At 57.7% G+C, this 20,815-nt stretch overlaps 1 protein-coding gene across 4 annotated transcripts; it reads right to left on the bottom strand.

Annotated features, from left to right (window-relative positions):
* Nucleotides 1-3,254: 3,254 nt before the first annotated feature.
* Nucleotides 3,255-20,742, bottom strand: PARP3 (poly(ADP-ribose) polymerase family member 3). Of its 4 annotated transcripts, none has more exons than XM_024108773.3 (11): nt 20,630-20,742; nt 14,602-14,805; nt 12,522-12,647; nt 10,765-10,956; nt 10,071-10,206; nt 7,835-8,061; nt 6,894-7,055; nt 6,088-6,174; nt 5,245-5,422; nt 4,099-4,245; nt 3,255-3,828 (listed from the first exon to the last, which is right to left on the bottom strand). In XM_024108773.3, exons 2-11 carry the CDS (start codon nt 14,776-14,778, stop codon nt 3,659-3,661), a joined length of 1,602 nt encoding a protein of 533 aa, XP_023964541.1. In that variant the 5' UTR covers nt 14,779-14,805; nt 20,630-20,742; the 3' UTR covers nt 3,255-3,658. The 4 variants fall into 4 exon arrangements, with proteins under 4 accessions (XP_023964541.1, XP_005285326.1, XP_023964542.1 ...); XM_005285269.4 differs by lacking the exon at nt 20,630-20,742 and adding an exon at nt 19,145-19,300; XM_024108774.3 differs by lacking the exon at nt 20,630-20,742 and adding an exon at nt 19,145-19,267 and having other exon boundaries at nt 14,602-14,802.
* Nucleotides 20,743-20,815: the final 73 nt, after the last annotated feature.

Below are 20,815 nucleotides of genomic sequence, written 5' to 3'. Positions count from 1 at the left end.
GGTGGCTGTGAAAGCTGCAGCCTCGCTCATGGGGGGGGGGGAGAGGGGGGCTTCAGCTGGAGACATTTTGCCTGCCCCATCTTAACCATTCTTATTCCTATTCCCTCAGCCAAGCCAGATGCTTCCTGGGACCCAACCCCTTGCAGAGGTGTGTCATACATTCCCCTCAGGCATGCCTGAGGGGAAAGGGCTCCCCCCCCAGCCACCCCTCTGTGGCAGCACCCACAAAATATACTAGTTTAGTGCCTGTCATTATGTCTCCCCACAGTGGCTGGGCCCAGCAAATGCAACAATCAGCCACACAGCTAACAATTACTACCCCAGCTTGAGTGGGAGAGTGTTTTAGGTGAAGGTCCCAGGTTCAATCCTCATTCATGGTGGTGGCAAGAGGGGACAGTTGCTGTCCAGAACAGAGATCGCAGTTTCCATGAAGGGGGTGGGGGGAAGCTGCAGGAAGCCTGGGATCAGCTGAATAACCAGGCCAGTTGCTGCAGATTGCTGGAGCTCCATGCCCTGACTTCAGACTACACCTTTTCCACCAGCTGAAGATCTGACCCAATTACGTCTAAATAAAAATGACTTCCGGAGCCATCCGGAAGGATTAGCCCTTCTCTACAGAGTAGAGGCTTTAATGGTTGAAGCAAGACCTGTTCCTCCTCCCCCATGACTCAGGGCCCATGATGGAGGAAAAGGCACATTTAGCCCCACACCAGTGGGAGCTGGGGAGGGGTTCCTTATTTACGAGTTTACATTGCAGCCATTAGCTTGTTTACAAGATTTTTTTTTAAGGGAACCCATTATTCTCAGGGAGTTTTACCTCTGGATTTTATGGCCCTGGAGGAGCTGGATGCCAAGATTGGATTTGCTGGCGCGCTGAACAAGGAGGTGGCGGGTGGTGCAGCTGACTAGATTTTTGCTCCCATTGTCAAGCGCTATCACGCTATTGAGGGAACAAAGCGACTGATGGCAGCAGGCCCAAGAAACCACTTGTAGCAAAAGAACAGCCAGCAGCCTTATACGCTGCACTGATGTTGACAAGAGAGGGCAGGGGGCGGGGGGGGGGGAAGAGGGGAAGAGGAGGGAGCCAGTCCTTATATCTGAATTAGGGCCCAGCTGCAATTAGCATTATGATCTCATTCCACTGCTCCAAAGGGACTTGTTCTCATTAAAGAATTACAGGGCCAATAGGGAAAGGGTCAGAATGGAGGGGCATGGGCAGAGCAGAGTGGGGGTAGAGCTGGCTTCCATGCTCATCTATATCCCGAGCACAAAAACTAGGACTGAGCGTGGATTGGTCAGTGGGGACCTGCCCCTTTGTCTGCTGCTAGGGAAAGCTGCACAGAGACAGCCTTGCACCCACAGGTGTGATTCTGCAGAGACACAATGCAGCAGGAATGCACTATGCAAACATCATGGCAGGTCCCTCACGCCTACACTTTGCTGGGGCAGGGAAGAGCCTCTGGTATCTCCCCAGCTCTGCTTCCCCCAGAAGCCACCCAGCCCTGGAGAGCCAGAGGGGCAGGCCAGGGGAGGATGCGAGAGCAGCTCCAGGCAGGCACTGGAGAAGTGTTTGAGGTACAGATGCCCCAGACTCTCTCTCTGCAGCTCTCCCTGGAACAGAACTCCTCACGCTGGAACACCCCCTCCAGCCAGGGCAGCTGCTGGAGGCTGGCAAGGCCGGCAGAGCCTGGATGAAATCCTGGCTCTCCCAGCTCAAGGGGAAGTTTGTTATTGACTTCAAGGGGCCCAGATTTCATCCTGGGGCTCCTCAGTGCTCTTGGGTGCTCAGATACCCACAGTGGCAAATCCCCCATGCTGAGCCCCACCCTGGCGACTTCAGCCCTGACCCTGAACTTCAGGCATCTGCGAGCCCAAGGTTGGGCTACTGCAGTTGGTTAGACCCAGGGATAGATACACCCCCAAAGTGCAGCAGCCTGGCTGCATAGCCCCACCACCCTCCTCTGCAACAGCTTCCCACTGAGCAGAGTCCACTTCAGAGCCTGTGTCTGTAGTTCAAAGCCCTTGATAGGCCTTAGCCTCCAGGACCTGCCAGGCCAGCCACCTCCCACCACCCAGGGGAAGCTCATCAGTGCAGATGGAGCTTTCTTGGGGGCTGGCCCTAGACTCTGGAAATTGCCTGTGTACGAGATCAGACTGGGCCTGGGCTCGGAACTCAATGCACAGCTGAGACAGAGACCATGCTAGCACTGCAGAGTTAACCCGGGTTAGCTATGCCCTCTCGAGTTAGCCTGGCTCGAGCAAGAGCAGCCATGCCCAGAGCGATTGCGAGTGGGGCTAACACGAGCTACATTCCACCCCAGCGGAGTTCTGGGTTCATGGGTGTGGACGGCACTTGCTGTGGAAGAACCCTCAAGGAACAACTCGAGTTACTTGCAGTGAAGATGAGCCTGTGGCTTCCCCTCAGTCAGATCTTCCCGCAGACGCCCAAAGCTCTGAGCCAATCCAGCTCCTTCCCCACCAGGCCAGCAAGGAAGAGCGAGATAGATCGTTATTGTTCTCTCGCCTAGTAATTACTGCCTCGGTGCAGGATACTATGGTGATGGCAGCCATATAAGTAGCCAGATTAGATAAGGAAATATGTCTCTTTAGTTTACTTTGCACAAATTAACCCCTCAGACCCGGACTCGGAGATTTGCGATGAGTGTGTCAGCCCCGCCCCACTTCCCTGCTCTTATTTCTGGTCTCCAATTCCTCCTCCTGTTCCTCTCAGCACCCGCTGATCCCATGCCCCATTTCCCCCCCTCACACTTCTCCCAGCACCAGTGTTTCTAACGCCCCCCACACCACCCCAGCCTCCTCCCTGTTCCTTCCTTTCGTCCATGGGAGAGACCAGAGAACAACCTTCCCCCAGTCTGGCTGGCAGGTGCCTGGGAAGCTGCACTGGGATCCTGGTCAGCATCTGCTCCCTGCCCTGATCTCCTCACCCACAGCCACCACAGCATGTCTCCTGGGTAGGGCATCCCCATCCCTACAGGCCAGCCCATGTCTCCTGAGGCCACTGTGCAGGGTGAGCGGATCTCCCCGGGGGAGGGGGGTGGGATCTGTGATAGGCCCCGTTTCCTAGACCTCTCAAAAAGGGGAGGGGAGTCCCTTGATCTTCTCCCTCTGCTGGGATCTCCCAGACAAGAACTCTGGGAGCAAGAGTAGGCCAAAGCGATGTGCCCATGCCAGCCCCCGGATCCGACCCCCGCTGAGTTCTCCAGCGCCAGAGTGACACATGGGGGGAAAGCTGATTGCAATCCGCACACACTTTTATTTACAGTAACAGAAGGCCTCAGAGAGCCCTGCTGCTCGCAGACTCCAGCACTCAGGAGTGTCCCCCGGAGCCCCAACAGAGGCTGCTGGGAGTTTAACTGGCTATGGCAGCTGTGCCCCAGCCCTCTCCTCCGGGCAGCACGGCTCAGGGACTCAGAGCGCAGGAGCCACGCATTTCACGGCACGTCGTACAGCATCACTCCCAGGCCCGTGGGACCCAGGGATCCTGAGCCAGCAGGCAACAGAGGCGCTCCCACAGCCAGCTCACTGAGCGCTGTCATCTCACCCTGCCGCAGGTGGCACCCCGGGACATCGTCGCCATCGGCACAGCTGGCCACGGTCTCCCAGAGCTGGAGGGGTGCCAGGCTTGCAGGGAAGCACCTCAGAAGCGGAGCTGGAGCAGGTAGCGGATCTGGCACTGGCTCTCCTGGTAGATCAGGTACTCGCTCTGGCTGAAGTAGGAGTCCTGGTACTTGGCCATGGGGATGGGCTTCCCCTGCGGCACCAGCACCTTCCTGCCCTCCACCATCAGCTCCCGGTCACAAGCAGGGTCTGGGGAGGGTGGGATGAGGAAGGGGTTAGCGCATGGGACCGGGCCAGGAACTGCCAGCACCAGGCTCTGCGAGACCCCCACTTATCCCATCTCCAAACCCCACTCTCCACGATCCCCCCATCTCCAGTTCCAAATCCCCGCCATCTCTGTCATGCCCCCCCATTGCCAGCACCTCCAGCCTGCTCCCATTCTGAATCCCCACCCCCTCCACCTCCCCACAGACGGGTGGCAGCCCCCAGCGGGGAGGCCAGATCGGGGAGCGCACTCACCTGGCTCAGTTTGACCGCAGGCGATCACGCTGTCATACCCCGGGGGGGCCTTGCACAATGAAGGGTTGTCCTTGGTGATCCGATACTCCTTGCCTAGGGCCACCTCGTTGAGGAACATGATCCCGACCCCCTGGGAGGTGCAGCTCACTGGAGATGGGGAGACCGGCCTGTGCTGCTGAAGCTGGCTGCGAGGCCCACTTCCACGCCCAGCCTGGCTGCCAAGCTGGCACAGCTGCCCAGAGCTGGAAGCAGCGCATTCAGTTCCTGGACTGGGGGTTCAGGCCGGTGGCAGGAGCAGAGGAAGCTCCCTATAAGTTGGGGGGGGGGGGCCACCAGCACCCAAACCGTAGCCCCACCCCACTGCCCCTTCTCCCACACTGCCTTGAGGCCCCACCTCCTGCTCACTCCTCTCCACCCCCTCCCCCGTCATTCGCTCTTATGGCTGGTAAAAAGTGATAGGGCCCTGGCTCCCTCTGTTCCAGCACCCCTGGCCAGTGACCCAGAGCAACCTCTCCTGATGGGCTGAGGACTGGCACTGATGGGTCCCAAAGCGACTCCTGTCCCCCCATCCTCCCCAAGAGCCGGGCTGCGAGATGAGAGGGGACAAAGCAGGGAATGCTGGTGGGGAGGGGACCATGGATATATCTAGGGGTGGTGTGCTCCCAGCTGCCATTGCCCTGGCTGGTTCTGCCCCTTTGCCCCGCCCTGACTGTGGACGAGGATAGCACTCACTGCACTCCCAGTGCTTCCAATCACCCCTCTGCTGTGGCCTATTAAAGCCGCCTGGAAAGCCAGGGAGCCCTGCTCCCCCAAGCCAGGAGCTCTCCTCGCTTCACTCTCCCTTTAGTCTAACCTCTGGCTCGCATCCCTGTCTGTGGCGTCCCACCACCCAGGTGTGTCAGACTCAGCCCTGCCGCACCTGGCACTGCCAGCTGGGCCGCACCATCCAGGAGGGCACAGGCCTGGGGCAGGAGAGGGAAAGAGGGCCCTGAGAATGTAATGCCATTGGGCTTCCCACCGTCCCCAGATACTCGCCTTCCAGAGGCTGCCAGTGTCTCCCCTTGCCAGGAGGGGATATGGGAGAGGTGGGGGAGGAAGCGTGGGTGGCTGGGAGAGCGCCCCAGGCTGGGCAGCCATGGGCCTTACCGTATCTCATCGACTTGTCGTTCTCGGAGGCGAAGTAAAGCCCCTTGCCCACACGCCCGCCGGAGTGCGGCATGATGCGCAGGCCGCTCTTAAGGATGGCGGCGACGACGGCCACGTTGGTGCCGTGCCACAGCAGGCGCCGGTTCTCCAGGTGGTCGTGAGCCTTGAAGCGCTCGCCCTGCGGAGCCGGACCGGGCAGTCCTCAGCTCCAGACAGAGCGGGGGCTCAACGACTGCAAATGCCTCACGCCCCCAGCCAACAGCGCCCATAACCTCACTGATGCAGAAGGAATCTCAGCACTGGGGGAAGGGGCTGGATCCACAGCCCTGCAGCCAACAGGACAGACATGGGCAGCAGCGAGAGCAGTATCCGCTTCCCCCACTGCTGTCCTGGGGAAGGCATCTGAGGGGCCGGAGGGCAGCTGAAGCTCCGAGTCCCTGTAGCCTTCGGCCTCTGCCCAGGCTGCCAGAGGCCCCCTTTGCCCGTTGCCAACACCAGTTCCGAGCCGCTGACATCAGCCACGCTGACAGCCCGGGCGCAGGCCGAACTCCCTCTGCTGCACCCACGAGTGCCGGCTGACGAGACCGCCCTGAGCACAGTTAAATGGTCAACGCTGAACACAGGCAGAGCAGCTGGAAGCTGCTGGGGCTGAGCCCGTTTTGCAATTGCTGCACAACCAGGGCACTGCTGGCTCTTGGGGCCTGACACGGAGCCGGGCGCCGCATCCAGCAGCTGTTTGCGCCCAGTGGGAGCTGCGGGGTGCCGAACTCTCCCCCACCTGGCCAACGAGCGAGCGCCCATGGACACATGCACCCGCGAGCGGCAGGACACTAGTTCTCTCACCTCTCCCTCCCTCTTCACCTTCCAGATGTTCAGGATCTTGACCTTCTGGTGGCTCGACCCAGTCTTCTCTACGTAGGTCTGGATCACCTGTGGGAGAGACCAGAGTGATTGGGGGGCACCTGGGGCAAGACCAGGCAAGAGCAGTCCTCTGCTCGACCCCTCAGTGCCAGCACCCATCCCTCCTGCCCTGGCTATCACAGAGGTCCACACACAGGTCTTGGGGCCCGTCCCACAGGAGCAGGTTTCTCTGCTTGGTGCTGGAGAAGCCTCTGGCATGATGACACCTGAAAACATTCGCTCCCTCCACATCCAGAACCGCCCCCGTTCCCAACACCTCCAGCTCAGACCCTCAAGTTCACCAGGCCTGGGTTCCCCACCGGCCCTGTCAGTTCCATTAGCAGAACCCCTCAATGCCCTAGAGGGACTTACCCCTGAGGAGAGAGGCCAATTCACCTTCACCAGGCTCCTCCCTGGCTCTCACCCTGGCTTGGAGAGCCCATGCAGTGGTGAGATAGCCTGGGGGTTGGGGGGGGGGGAGGGGGGACACACACATCCCTCCTGGTAGCTGGGCCCCTGGAGGAAGCAGCTTCCTTTCCATACCAGACAAGTGCCACGCAGGAGGCGGGGTTGGCTCTGTACAGACCAAGACGGAAGTGCCGACGGAAGGACCCCATGTCCCCAGGCTCTCCCTCAGGGAAGTGACACTCCCTCTCACACTGGGCTAGTGACCCCCACCCCCCACATCGCTCCCCTGCCCAAGCTGCTGCCTCCACCAGGACACCTGGCGTGCACCAGCCCCTCCAGACCTGGTAATCCTCCAACGCCGGATCCACCAGGGTGAGCTCACACTTCAGAAGCTCATAGTCCTTGTCCAGCGGGTGAGGCACTTCCTCCACCCTCACCTCCTCTTCCTCCTCCTCCTTCTTCTGCGCCTGCAGGCTCTGGGCCAGTTCAATGTCTGCCAGCACCTACCAAGGCAGAGAGCCGGGCTGATGGGAAGGGTGGGCCACTTTAACCCCTTAATAGCCCTGGAAGCTCCTTGCCGTCCTGTCCAGAGATGGCTCGGCCAAGGGTGGGCGTGACCCCAGCTGAGGTTTGTATGCCGCACTGCCCTTCGCAGCATGGCCTCAGCCTGCCCGGAGGCTCCGAAAGGGGGGCTGGTTTTACACCCCTGGGGAAGGAGAGGCCCTTTCGCCTGCAGCGCTCATGGGAGTTTGGATGCACACGGCCCACACGTTTTTCAGTGGGCCACCCTGCTGGGGTGGTGGTGGGCAGCGCCATGCCCCCTAACCCGCTGGGCTCCCAGGCGAGCGCCAGACATGCCAACAAGGAGATGCCGCAGACTCCGGGTGGCTATTTCCCTGTGCAGGGCTGGGCCTCTTCCCCCTCTCACAGGGCACTCTGGCTCCATTCTAGAACCAAGGAAGCAAATGGCACAGTACCACCCCACCTCACCACCATGGCAACAGCAGGGGTGAAGGTGATGGTTTCCCCAAGCGCTGTCCTGGAGCACAGACTCCTTCCCCCAACCAGGAGGAGGTGCTGCGCTGCTGGCCCCATGGAAATCCAGCTGGCCTCAGCCCAGGGCGAGGGGGAGGGAGAACATTCCCATCTGGGAGGCTGGGCAGGCAGCAGGAAAGCTGCAAGGAAGAGAGGCCTGGCCCTGGCACTGGGGGTCCCGCCCTGGCCAGCAGGAGAAGCCAGCACAGTGCAGACCCAGCCCAATTGCCGCGGGCAGGACCCTTACCAGCAGCATATCCTTCTTGGCCTGGACGATCTCCTGCGTGTTGATGGTGGGGGGCCTGGCGCGGCCGAAGCTGTGGGGGATGATGGTATAGAAGCGGGACGACAGCTCCTCCAGCTGCCTGCTGGACAGTGGCTGCTCCTGCAGAGCCGTCTCAATGGCCTCCAAGGCCTCAAAGCCCTTGGCGATCTGCTGCTTGCTCAGCTTCCCCAGCGGCATCTTCTTCACATCTGGGGCAGACAGACGGGCACGGGGAGGGGAGACGAGCAATGAAGGGCTCAGCTGACGGCCGGCAGGGGCACCTGCATCCCCTCCAGACCTGAGCGTGACCCCTTCCCCTCAGGGGCCCCAGGGCAATCCCTCACAGAGACCCTGGGCTCATAAAAGCCTCTCCTCCATCCCTCAGGGCAGTGGTTTCTCTGCACGCCTACAGCAGCCCTCTGCCTCACACCCAACTCCAGCCATGGGTCATCATCACAGGCACCTTCCTCCAGACCACGAGGAGCAAGCAGGAGGTCAGTTCAATTCCCTTCTACCCTAACCCGCAGCACCCCTTTATTCCAGCTGGGGCTCCCCACACAGCCCTGCCAATGCCTCTCAGTCCTGATCTGTAGCAGCCCTGCTCTTCCAATGTCCCTGCATCCTGCCCTGCAGCCCCCTGCTATCCCAGCACTGGGCGCCCCCAAGCCCTGCCAATGCCCTCCAGCCTGCCCTGCAGCCCCTGCTATTCTAGCACTGCCCCCCCCCCCAGCCCTGCCAATGCCCCTCCAGCCCCTGCTATTCTAGCACTGGGCCCCCCCCAGCCCTGCCAATGCCCCTCCAGCCTGCCCTGCAGCCCCTGCTATTCCAGCCCTGGGACTGCTCCTGAGCAGAACCAGCCACCTATCACACAGCTTTGCGATACAGCTCTAGGGGCTGAGAGCACCAAACCCACTTCCATCAGCGCCCCAGGTACCCAGCTTGGAACAGGTTGATTACGGGGAACAACTCAGCCAGTCACCCTGTGATCTAGAGCAGGGGTCTCCAAAGTGCGGTGCGCACTCCCCAGGGGGTGCGCAAGAGGATCCTTTGGTGTGCGCGGCAGGAGCAGCGCCGTTGGAGCAACACCGCTTCGGCAGTTCGGGTGGCCATTTTTTTTTGGCTTCGGCAGTTCAGGCGGGAGTCCAAGCGCCTTTTTTTTTTTGGCTTGGGGCGGCACGGCAGGGGGTGCGTGCTCAAAAATTCTGTACTGATAGCGGTGCGTGATCAAAAAAGTTTGGAGACCACTGATCTAGACCAGTGTTTTTCGAAGTTTGTTAGGTCGCAGCATGTCAGGCACTGAGTCGCTCTGGTCAGCACTGCTGACTGGGATATTAAAAGTCCCGTTGGCGATGCTGCCCAGCTAAGGCAGGCTAGTGCCTACCTGTTCTGACACCGCGCTGAGCCCCGGAAGCAGCCAGCAGCAGGTCCGGCTTCTAGGCAGGGGGGCCACAGGGTTTTCAAATTTTTCAAACTTTTTTTCTGGTGACCCAGTTGAAGAAAATTGTTGATGCTCACCACGCAACGGAGCTGGTGATGAGGGGTTTGGGAGGGGGCTCTGGGCTGAGGCAGGGGGTTGGGGTGCGGGAGGGGGTCAGGGCTCTGGGCTGAGGGTGCAGGCTCTGGGGTGGGGCCAGGGATGAGGGGCTTAGGGTGCAGGAAGGGGCTCTGAGTTTGGGGGGGCTCAGGGTTGGGGCAGGGGACTGGGGTACAGGCTTACCTTGGGCAGCTCCCAGTCAGCGGCGCAGTGGGGGTGCTAACGCAGGCTTCCTGCCTGTCCTGGCACCATGGACTGCGCTGCATCCCAGAAGCAGCCAGCAGTAGGTCCAGCTCTTAAGCAACTCCATGTGGCTCTCGCCCGCAGGCACTGCCCCCCCATCTCCCCCAGCTCCCATTGGCTGGTTCCTGGACTAGCCTACCTTAGCCGGGAAGCACCGCCAACAGGACTTTTAATGGTCCGGTCGGCGGTGCTGACCAGAGCCATCGCGACCCAGTGCTTTACATTCCACGATGCACTACTGGGTCGTGACCCGCAGTTTGAAAACCACTGATCTAGAGCAGCATGGCTTGACCCCTCTGACCAAGCCCTGGAGACAGCTAACAGACTCAGCAGGGCCGCTGGGCCCCCATCCAGGAGCCCCGGGCTGCAGTGGGGCCAATGGTGCGGGGGTATGGGCTGCCTCCCCCCCGCATCCCCCAAGGGCCCCGCTCCAAACTGTACCGATATTCATGGTCTGCATGGCCTCTTTGAACATGTCATTGCTGAAGATGAGTGAGACCAGCTCCTGGGTGGCCTTGTCCAGGCTGCAGGGCAACGTCCTCTGCTTGGAGCGCTTCCCTCCATCCACGCTGTCCACCTGGGGAGGAAGTGGGGAGAGAGAGGAAAGCTGCAGCTCAGACAGACAGAGGGGCTCCCCCCCTCCGTAGGACATTCCCACCCACCACCAGGCCCGCTGCAGGGAAAAGGCCTCCAGAGCCAAGAGAGCCAGCAATGGATTCCCCCAGCCCTGCCCAGCCACCTCTCCCCATGGAAGATTGTCTCCAGCGGGGAGCTGCCCTGGGGGGTGAACTGGGGTTGTCATCTGAAGCAGGACATGACACTTCGCCGCCTGTGGGCCAAACCCCGAGGCCCTCACTCACTCCTCATGGATGCAGAGCTCCCACCAGCTCCCATCGCGCTCTCAGGCAGCAGTGGGATATGTACCTAAGTCAGGACTTCAGGACATGGCCCCTGCATTGCAACTGCGCAGCCAGGAGGGGGGCTACCTTCCCCGCTCCCCCGAGTCTCCAAACGGGGCCACGCCAGCCCCTCAGCCCCATGGCACATATCTCCCTAGCTGCCTTGGACAGGTTCCTGTTTCCCTGGCTCCATGTGGGGGCAGCCTGGCTTATCCTGGGGCCTCCTGGTCACTCACCTTCACGGTCACCTCCTGCTCCTCCTCAGCCCCGTGCTGCACCTCGATCAGGGTATACTTGCCAGGGTGGGCCACAAAGTTCTCCCGCTCAGCCCAGCTGTTCTTGGTCTTCTCCCGGAACTTCTTCTCAAAGTCCTTCTTGGCGGCTTCCAGGGAAGGGAAGGGGCTGAGCTTTGACTGTCCCACCTCCCCCTAGGAAGGGAAGAAACCCGCAGCAGGGTCAGGCTTGGTACCTCGCTCCTGTGCTCACTGCTGATCTTCCCCTTCAACTCAGGGGTCCAGCTGGCCTCTACAGTGCAGCTGCAGGCGCCTTCACACAGGTGCAGCCTGTGGAGACTACAGGCCCCAGCATGCAATTCTTCATTTGATAAAGGCAACAAGGCTGCATTGCATGCTGGGTAGTCTCAACAAGCTGCATGTATCCTTCTGGGACATGAATCCACTTAACTAAGCTTCCCAGCTAAGCCTAACTCTGACTCTCCTGCATACCCAGTTTTGCCAAGCCACCCAAAATGTCACACTCGTATTCCAATCCCAGGGTAGCCTGGGTAAATCAGATGAGGGACATTACAGATAGAGGTGGATTTTCCTGCCAAAGTGCAATGCCCTCCGCTAGTTTTTGCCCAGGGCAATGGATGGGAAGAAGTGTTTACTTAACAGTGGTTTCCCTCTGCTTTGCCGAGTGCCCATGGCCCCTGCAAGAATAGCCACAAGGAGAAAAGCAGCAGGCAAGAGAACCATGTTGGGAGCAGGTGGCTCCTATCTGGACAGGGAGAGCAAGAGACTTGATTCCATAGGATGGTCTAACCTGGCCTACACCTAATACCAGCTGGTCTCCCAAAAAGGGGCAGGAAGTTGCCCTGTCTGTCACACCGTCACTACAGGCTACCGGAGCCTTGTTTGCCTGGAAGTTAAAGCTACACCAGCTGCAACCGGCACTGTGTAAAGCAAATTAGGGCTGGGACAGCCCTAGAGCTCCTGGGACCTTGTCAGTGAGGCACCGAGTTGGGCTGTCCCTCGCCTGGCTCGGGAGTTTGTGAGGCTCGGCCTCCCTGGCAGCATCTAGCAGGGATCTGAGTCACAAGGGCTCAGGGCACTGAGGCTAACAGCCCTGATGCTAACACTGGCTTCGGCTGGGACTGTCTCCCCATGACACTGACATCAGCAAGGGGAGTTCCTAGAAGGAAGCAGGTTGAGACTGACACCTAGTGGTCAGAGAGGGAATCTCACTACAGCAGCCACAGTAAATCACCTGTGCTGGGTGGGCACTGCACACACAGCAAGATAGCCCCTGCAGAGCTCACAACTTGAGAAGTCCCTCCTGGAGAGGGAGCCAGACACCCCCATCAGCACCTCTCGGGGGGACATGCCCGGTGGCTTCAGCCCCCCTTTCCCTGGCCTGTCCAGAGGGAGTGGGAAGGGTGTGCTGTGCCCTCCCTGAGTCTTCCCAAGGAGACTTTTGTGGGGTCTGCCACCTCCAGTACCTAACAGGGGGTTAAAGAAGAGCATGTGGGTCTGTGCACAAATAAACAAACAAATGCCAGCAAGTAAAGGATGTAATTTAAACACCCAGCTTCTGCACAGGAGGGCGGTGCAGGTGCCATGTCTAACTGCCCTGGATTTAGCTTACTGTCATGTCCCCTAGGATTGGCCTTGGCCTCATGGCAGCAGAGGTAGCTCCCGTAACGACGCCCCCTGGTGGCTGGCAGAGGGAGATACTGGCCCAGCTGTGGCTGGGCTAGGCATAGGATACTCACCACGCGACCCCAGCGGTTCCAGCAGCTGTAGCTGCCGTTGTGAGCGATGAGCTGGATGATGTAGAACTTGTTGTTGTTGTTCCCGATGTTGGTCTGGTTCAACATGCAGTCGTAATCCTCATGGATCTACCCAACACACCACAGGGGAGCAGTGAACGCGAGTGTCCCCTCAAGCAGGGATGGCTACACAACTGCTCCGGGACAGCCTGTGCTGGGGTCGGACAGGGAGGGGCTCCCTCGGGCCGGGATCCCCAGGACTATCCCGTGGAGCAGCATTAGTAATGCTGTCTGCAGTGGGTCACACAGGGAGGGGATCCCTCTGGCCGGGATCCCTGGAACTGTCCTGTGGAGCAGCGTTAGGTGATGGGGTCTGGTGGGGAGAGGGCTCTTTCAGCTCTGCCTAGCGCTGGGAGGCCAGAATGCTTAACAGCTCCCAGGGACCAAGTCCTTGCAGCTCTGCCGCAACCCACGAACTGCCTTCTCTCCCAGGGTTCAGGCAGCGGGCTCTCCGAGCACCAGATTTAGCCTCAGGGCCAGGCAAATGGGGCCCATGCCCAGGGCACTGTAGCCTGGGGGGCACCACACGGGACTCAGGCTCCTGCTCGCTGGGTGTGGCCAGACTCCTCTCTTCTCTGGCCCCTCCCTCGAACTGGGCTGGCGGACTTCTCCCTGACCCCGACCCCCTAGCCCCTCCCTCACTCGCTTCTCAGCCCCGGGGCTCCAGCTCTGTCCCAGCCCCAGGGAGCCCAGAGCAGCACCACCAACCAACCGAGGCTGGTCACTGGCGGCACATTGGGGGGGGATCTGGGCAGAGCATGGGGGAGGCAGGGGAGACTTAAAGTGACAGTGCACTCGCTGTCTCTCAAACTTCCCTAACACACCCACATAGGCTCTCACACCCACATACACTCTGTCTCTCAAAGTCCCCCCAACAGATTGTGTGTGTGTGTGTCAGTCTCACAATCCCGACACACACACTCTCACACATTGGCTATCTCTCTCTCTCTCACACACACACACACACTTGTATTATTGTTGTTATTACTGCTTAGTACTTCCTGTCAAAATGCTTGCGGTGAGCCAGGAGTGGCTAGGGGCTGCAGGAGGGCCATGGGCTCTGGCAAGATGCAGCCCCCATGTGACAGCGTAAAGCCTGCCATGGGCCGCAGGCCAAGCGCCAGGCACCACAAGCCACCACAGAAGTAAGTGTAGCAATACACCATATACCATGCCATCCTTACTTCTGCGCTTCTGCTGACTGTGGCCTAGGAATCTGCTAGTTGTAGCAGTTACTCATTGTGACGTTATCTGATTAAAACATGACCATGCAGATCATTGTTGCAACCACTATTATATATTTGCAACAAATCTTGTACAAAATGTGGCATGTAAGATGTTTATGAAAAGGGTATGATTTGCTGAATATGTTTATGCTAGGTGTATGCATGCATGCAGCATTTTTGTATTTGAAGTTTGAGTATTGGCTCTATACCTGTATTTCAAATGGGTAGCCGTGTTAGTCTGGATCTGTAAAAGCAGCAAAGAGTCCTGTGGCACCTTATAGACTAACAGACGTATAGGAGCATGAGCTTTCGTGGGTGAATACCCACTTCTTCGGATGCATCCGAAGAAGTGGGTATTCACCCACGAAAGCTCATGCTCCTAAACGTCTGTTAGTCTATAAGGTGCCACAGGACTCCTTGCTGCTTGTATTTCAAATGTTTGCTCCTGGGGTAACAAGGTAGTTAGCCAGCACATCTTGAAGGGACTGGTCAAAGTAAGCGGCTCATCAAGGGACACTTAACTCACAATGGACCATGGGGGACCCCCATCTACATTTAATGGACTTTCCTGTGGCCATTCCATATGAAGTATTAGTAATGGCCCGGAGGTGATGGGGGGGGGGGGGGAGATTGGGAAGGGAGCCCGTAGAGCCAGGGGTGATGGTGGGAGAGGGAGGCACCAAAATACAAGTTTGCCCAGGGCACCATTTTCGCTAAGACCGGCCCTGGGGCCGGGTGACATGGGAAGGCGTCTCCTCCCTCCCCAGGGGACCCTGCTGCCTGAGCCTCACTCGTACCTGGGCATCGCTCCCATTGCTCAGCTGGCAGGCAGAGTCGATCTTGGCTTTAAGCTTCTCCTTGGGAGCGGTCTTCAGCGCCTCCACGGTGGACCGGACGCTGTCCTCCTCCGGCTCCTGCTTCACCTTCTTGTCCTGGGCCTGGGCCTTGGCAGGCGCCTTGCGTTTGGGGGCCATTGCTTCCCTGCAGTAATGGCCACCCTGCTGCAATAAGAATTAGGGCCTCCGTCACAGTCACTTATGTCCTGCAGAGGCAGGATGGAGGGCGAGGGGGCCAGTCTCTGCCACAGGCCATCAGCCTGCTCAATTCCCAGGATTATCCCAAAGCTATACAAGGAGTGGGTGAACACCAAGAGCTCTTCAGGACTGGGTCCAGGGAGGATGGCTAGTCTTGTGCATATGGCACCTGGAGGCCTGGGTTCTGCTCCCAGCCCTGCCACTTACTTGGTGTGTGAGATGGGTGCAAGTCACGTCACATGCCTCTGTGCCTCAGTTTCCCCACCCATAAAATGGAGATAATAATCGTTCCCCAGCTCGAAGAGGGGATGTGTGAGGCTTCATCTCACTAGTGTGTGTTGAGTGCATGGAGATCCTTAGATGGAAGATACTTTGCAAAGTCTATAAAAGCTGCCATGGAAACATCCCAAGCCCAGGTGCCCTCACGTTTCTAGTGCTAGTACAGCTGGACTATACCAAGGCTTTCCCCAGCCCTTCCACTGGAGCCCTTGCAGGACAACTCCCCGTACCTGCTTAGCAAAACCTCCCTCCTTTCCCCACCCTAGCCCACTAGCCCCACGCACGCCAAGACAGCGCAAGCCCGCCCCCCCAGCTGCTACTGTTCATTTTGGAGCACTCGGAAGCGTGCTGAGCATACAAGGAACAAGTCAAGCCCCAGCCAGTGTCCCAAAGAACTTACAGTTCAAGGCGCAGGGGCTGGGTCAGAGGGGATGCGACTAATGAGGACCACACAGCGCTGGAGTGGTTGAGGAAGGACGAGGATTATGAGTGGCAGAGACAACCAAAGAGGAAGAGGGGGAAAACCACTGACCCTCAGAGGATGTTTGGTTAGAGTCTGGGCTCAGTCCTTGGTCCATACAGAGCAGTCTGTCTCTCCCAGACAAACACTGACAGGAGACAAGCTCAACGAATGAAATACCAGTCTAGTGCCCCATGTCGGGCAACGGATCCGTCCAGCTGAACCCCCTTGTAATCTGACGGTGGCTGCCGGCCCAGGGAGCGTGCTGCCGGGGGGGTGTGGGGGGGAATTTAGCCTGCTGCACTCTGGGGCAGGCTGGTGAATATGTTTCCAGCACTCTCCTGCAGAGCTTAAGTCCTGGACTGCATCCCAGGCATTGCTGTTCCCCTCCCGCCCCATGGGGGCTATCCAACCAGAGTGAGAGGAGGGGCAGCAAAAGCCTGACTGTCACCAGGTCCCTGATTCGGCTATATTTGTAGCATGGGTGGGTCCTTAGTCCTTGGGAGAGGGGTGGTGATCAGATGCTCCGATTCCTTGATGTGAGATCTCTGTTTAAGGGAAGGCCCTGTCTGCACTGGAGTGGGAACCAGGTTTGAAACCCTCTAACTCTCTGTTTAAACACCGATCTGGCAAAGCCAGTTTCTAGCACTGCTCACCTGGCCATTGTGGGGAAATGGTCTGGCGTTCTGAACAATCAAACCAAGAGGTCTTTCAAGCGCAGCACTGCCATGGCTCAGCACAGCCAAGGAGGAACCAGTTTTGCTGGATCCTTATTTAAATGTCCCCTTACCTCTGAGTCCAGCCTGGTGATCTGACGGCACAAGCGCACACTCCAACTGAACCACACCCAGCCCAACCCAGACAGACCCAGCCCAGCTGACATCAATGGGGATTTCATCCTCAACCCCCTGGGTTAAACCTCCAGACTTCACTCAGCATCCAGCTGCGATGTGGCAAAAAGCAGCGCGATGGGATTATGCAGCAACACAAAGCACGTTGTGTTAGGATGTACTGGCACAACAAGTGTGTCCTCACTCAACATGCAGCTGAAAGAGACAGCCCCTTGGCTGGCTGGAAGAGCGCCCCCTTTGGGTGACCATGACTCGCAGGGTTCTTTGGTGACTGGTTGCTGATTGAAGAAGTTTTAAGGGGTGGGAGAAGTGGTGTCACAGATGTGTCAGTTTTCTGCAGTATCTTTGGGAGATCTCACTGAACTAAGTTTGAGTCTCTTTGGGGCCCGTTGTATTAATAATACATTAGCCATTCATTTGAGGGCCCAGATTGTACATAACTGCTCGGGGGGGAGGGGGGATGAAAGACCTGAGGGTTCACAGAACTATAGTGAACAATGGGCCAGACAAGAATGGACTATGGGAACAAAACGTGTTACGTGGTTTTCATGGGGAAAAGCTACGGGGAGGTGAATGCAAATTCCCCACATCCAGCTGTACAGAAACCTGGCCTTTTGAAACTACATCCTGAGGTGTGAGCTATTGCCTGCTGATTACTTATTACTTGAGGCCAAGATCAAAGGCTCAAGCTGTATAAAGAAAGAGCCAGGACTATTCCTGGTGGTTCTGAATATGAGCTGGTTATAAACTCATAGCCACACTGAAAATCCAGCTGTGGAGTTTGAAGGACTGACATGTCCCAGGGCCAGAGGCTGGAATTGGGGTGACCCGGGGTAAGCTTTTTAGCATACGTGTAGGTTCTTTTAATGTTATCAATATGTTTCTCTGTAATGCTTTCACCTTAAGAATAAATGTGCTTGCTTAGAAAGAGCTGGGTGGTAACTGATAACTGCAGGCCGTTATGCTGTTCACGATATCTGGAGAGAAAGCGAAGTGCCGACACTAGTCTGTTTAGGCAGTCTGGCTTGCACAGTGTAGGCAAGAAACTGCAGCCTTAAAGATCCCCACTCAGGAGGGAGAGAGATGCGGGTCTCTCTCCAAGAGAGGTGACAGCTGAGGAGCCTCTGGTGGACCACAAAGGGAGAAATACAGGGGCAGCTGCCCTGAACGGGGACAAACGTGTTGTGCTCTAGTGTGCTTTTTAAGATGCCGAAAGAAAGTATATATTTTTTTCAAATTTCTTTCCTCCTCTATTTTTTTACATTATTACTACTATCACTGCTTAGTTCTTAGCTAGCAGGCAGGTCTAGCCTACTCTGGAAGACTCTATGGACCACTGAAGAACTGAAATTATAACATCACAGACACCAAAGGAGTGAAATCTAATGAACTGGGAAGGGAAAGCATTTTTATTCACACTGTTTAAAACGCTGGTATTTTATTTTAACTCTATCGAATTCTAACACCCACTACACACTTTGGAGAAAAGCTCTCTTGGTTAAAGATTGACCTTTTAGTCCACACAAGCAGCCGCCAAGGAGTCCTCCAGCAAAGCCAGAAAAGACTAGGTTTGCCATGCCTAATATTTCTAAGGCAAGAAACCCCCAAACCTTTCAACCTGCCAAGCCTGCAGAAAGCGGGGTGAGGGGTGTGTGTGGCACAAATCTATAGGTGGCAGGTCATCTTTAAAATGTAAAGTGAAGGGGTTAATGGATAGATGATCTTTTTTGCCCCCCTATTCTGGGAAAGAGGCAGAAAAAGCAGCTCAAACACAACCTCTCCCTTGGGACCAAGGCAGAAATTTAATACACCCAGCCAAATGGCAAGCACTGGTTGCACTTCTCCACTTAAGCTTTGTTTGCATACCCTGGCGCAAAGAAACACAATGCCAGCAGCAGACCCCAAACCAAAGGGGAAGCTGGGTTGGAAGAATCACCCAATTTATTCCAGGTGTCCAAGTAATGTAAGCCAAGAGCAGGTTACAGAAAACAAGGACCAAACAGGAAGGAAATATGGCTGGGCAGAAGAATTCTGGGCAGATTGCACAGCTCAGTCTCTAGTGATAATATCCCCACTAATGGGCAATGAAGACTTGAACCTACATACTCCGTGAATATGAGATTCACTCCAGATGCATATGGCTGTACTGTATAGCCCTAGTCTTACACAGCTGTGTATGGACCATACAGCAGTATGAGCATAGAGCAGAATGCCCCAGAATCTCGCCAGGCTCAGTGCAAGACCTATCCCTTTGGGAAGCAACACCTCCGTAAGTGTGGTGCCTGAGTAGGCAGGCAGCAGCCCTGCAGGGGCAAAGAGCAAACAAGCAACATAAACAAGTGAGGGGTGGAGAATGGGGCCTTTCCAGACATTTCTGTGCACAGCAAAGCAATGGGAGCTTTGGAGAGGCGGAGATGGAGCAGGGAGAGCGCTAGAGTTACCCTGGGGTTTGTTGGTCCTGAGCTAGGATTTCTTTGAGGAGGAGAAGGAATTCGGCAGGCAGGAAAGGCCCAGCACCGCAGTTCCATTCCCAAAATTAATCATGCTTCAGATCAACCCCAGCAGCCACGGCCTGAAGGCAGCAGATTGTGTGCCCTGCCCTTGAGGCCCCTCAGGGCTTTAACGGCAAGGGACAGATGCACAGGGCAGCTGCAGGCTCCACTCAGCTCCTTTCCAACTGCCCTCTGGCCTGCTGGGGAAACAGAGGTGCACTCACCTGCCTGGAGCTCCTTCGCAGACTGGGGGGGCTAGGGCTGCTCCTCCCGGCCGGCCTCAGCGGAGGAATGCAATGGGGACAAGTTTAGACAAGCCGGAGCTGGCACAGCCGCCTGCTCTTTCCACTCTCCCTGCCACTCTCCTCCTTCCTGTGACCTCAGCCTTTCTACTGCAAAGCAACTCCCCTTATGGGAGAGGAGCCAGCTTAGCCCAGGGGAAGGAAGAAGTGAGCCGGCAGCCTCACGTTGCACTGTCAGTGCCAGGACTAATGCCTGCTCGCAGGTCGCCTGGCATGGGGCTCTGTGCTGTGTGGGCTCAGGGGAACTGGAGGGGAGTTGCTAGGGGAGAGAGACAGCAGTGAGAAACTCCCGCCCCTTCCTAGAAAGGAGGACGTGGGGATAGCTCTCAGCCAGGCCAGCACATTCCAGCCTGGATGCTCTCAGACCTGTTCCTGTTGGAAAAATATGGTCAGGACAAGCCTCTTTCCCTGCAGAAATTCTAAGCTGGGTGCAGCTGCAGGGGTGAGAACCACTGAGCTAAACAGCAGCAGGGAAGGGCGGCAGTGAGGGCTAGTGGCTAGTGCACATGCTCAGTCCAGGGGGTAAATCTTCCAGTGGAGCTGTGGCAATTTACACCAGCTGAAGATTTGCCCCCAGGGTTTATTTCCTAGCTGCCCCTCTTTTTTTTTTTAAATGACTCTGGGCAAGTAACACCAGCTGTGTCTCCCTGCCAAACCGGGATACCAGCACCCACCAGCTCCGCACAGTGCAGTGAGCCATGTGGATGAACGGCATCACAGAACACCACCATGAATTCCGCCGCCTGACATCTCAGTCCCGCAGTGAGGTGGGAACTTCAAGGCCCAACTGGGACCAGTTTAGATGCTACTGTTCCCAAGTCTGAACTCTGCTAGAATCCAGTGGCCTTTGGCCCAGATCCTGCAAGGTGCTGAGCACCCCACACCGCTCAACCCAACGGGAGCCACGACTGCTCAGCACCCCCTGGGGCAGGCCTGTCTGCTCACCCTCCCCACTGGTCTGCCAAACCCCCAAAGCAAGAGTCCAGATCTAAACAGCACCCCCCAAAGCCACTGCCCCACACAGGGACCACAGCCCCCATGCTGCCACCTGCTACTGCGCCTGCATCAAGACCCCCACACCACCATGACACAGATCGCTACCCCCAGGGCCAGGCCAAGGGGCAGGCCCAGCCCCTCCCCCTGAAACTAGCCCCAAGACTCCCCCCAAACGAGCCCCAGGCCCCAAGTCCTCCCCCCAAACCAGCCCCAAGTTCTCACCCCCCAGCCCCTCCCCTAACCAACCCCAAGCCCTCTCCCTCTCCCAAACCAGCCCCAGGGCCCAGCCCCTCTCCGCAAACCAGTCCCGGGGCTCCCGCCCCGAGCCCTCCACAAAACTAGCCCCGAGACCCTGGCCACCCCAGCGCGCCGTGCGCAGCACGCTCTAGCGCCCCCTCTTGGCACACTCACCTCACACAACCCCCGCCTTAGCAGAACACACCGCGCATGTGCAAAACGAAACCTGCTGGGGAACAAGCCCCGTTTACAGGCAGCTCAGCTCACCAACAGGAGACGGGGGGGGGGGGGGCAGCGGAAGATTTGTCCAATAGGAGGGGGAGGCGGGGCACAATGCGGGAGGAAAGGGGCGTTAGCCCT

Source organism: Chrysemys picta, chromosome 7 (genome assembly GCF_011386835.1).
Source record: "Chrysemys picta bellii isolate R12L10 chromosome 7, ASM1138683v2, whole genome shotgun sequence".
In the NCBI taxonomy this organism is placed as follows: domain Eukaryota; kingdom Metazoa; phylum Chordata; order Testudines; family Emydidae; genus Chrysemys; species Chrysemys picta.
The sequence above is the reverse complement of the archived record's forward strand: the minus strand, read 5'-3'. Positions and strand labels throughout refer to the sequence as shown.

Bases quoted from the DNA above. Each gene is read 5' to 3' on its own strand.
- PARP3 (XM_024108773.3), bottom strand. From the start codon at position 14,778: ATGGCCCCCAAACGCAAGGCGCCTGCCAAGGCCCAGGCCCAGGACAAG. The intron at 7,056-7,834 runs GTAAGGGTCCTG...CTGCCTTGGTAG, and splicing joins CCAAGAAGGATATGCTGCTG to GTGCTGGCAGACATTGAACT. The intron at 3,829-4,098 runs GTGAGTGCGCTC...CACCCTCCCCAG, and splicing joins CTGCGGTCAAACTGAGCCAG to ACCCTGCTTGTGACCGGGAG.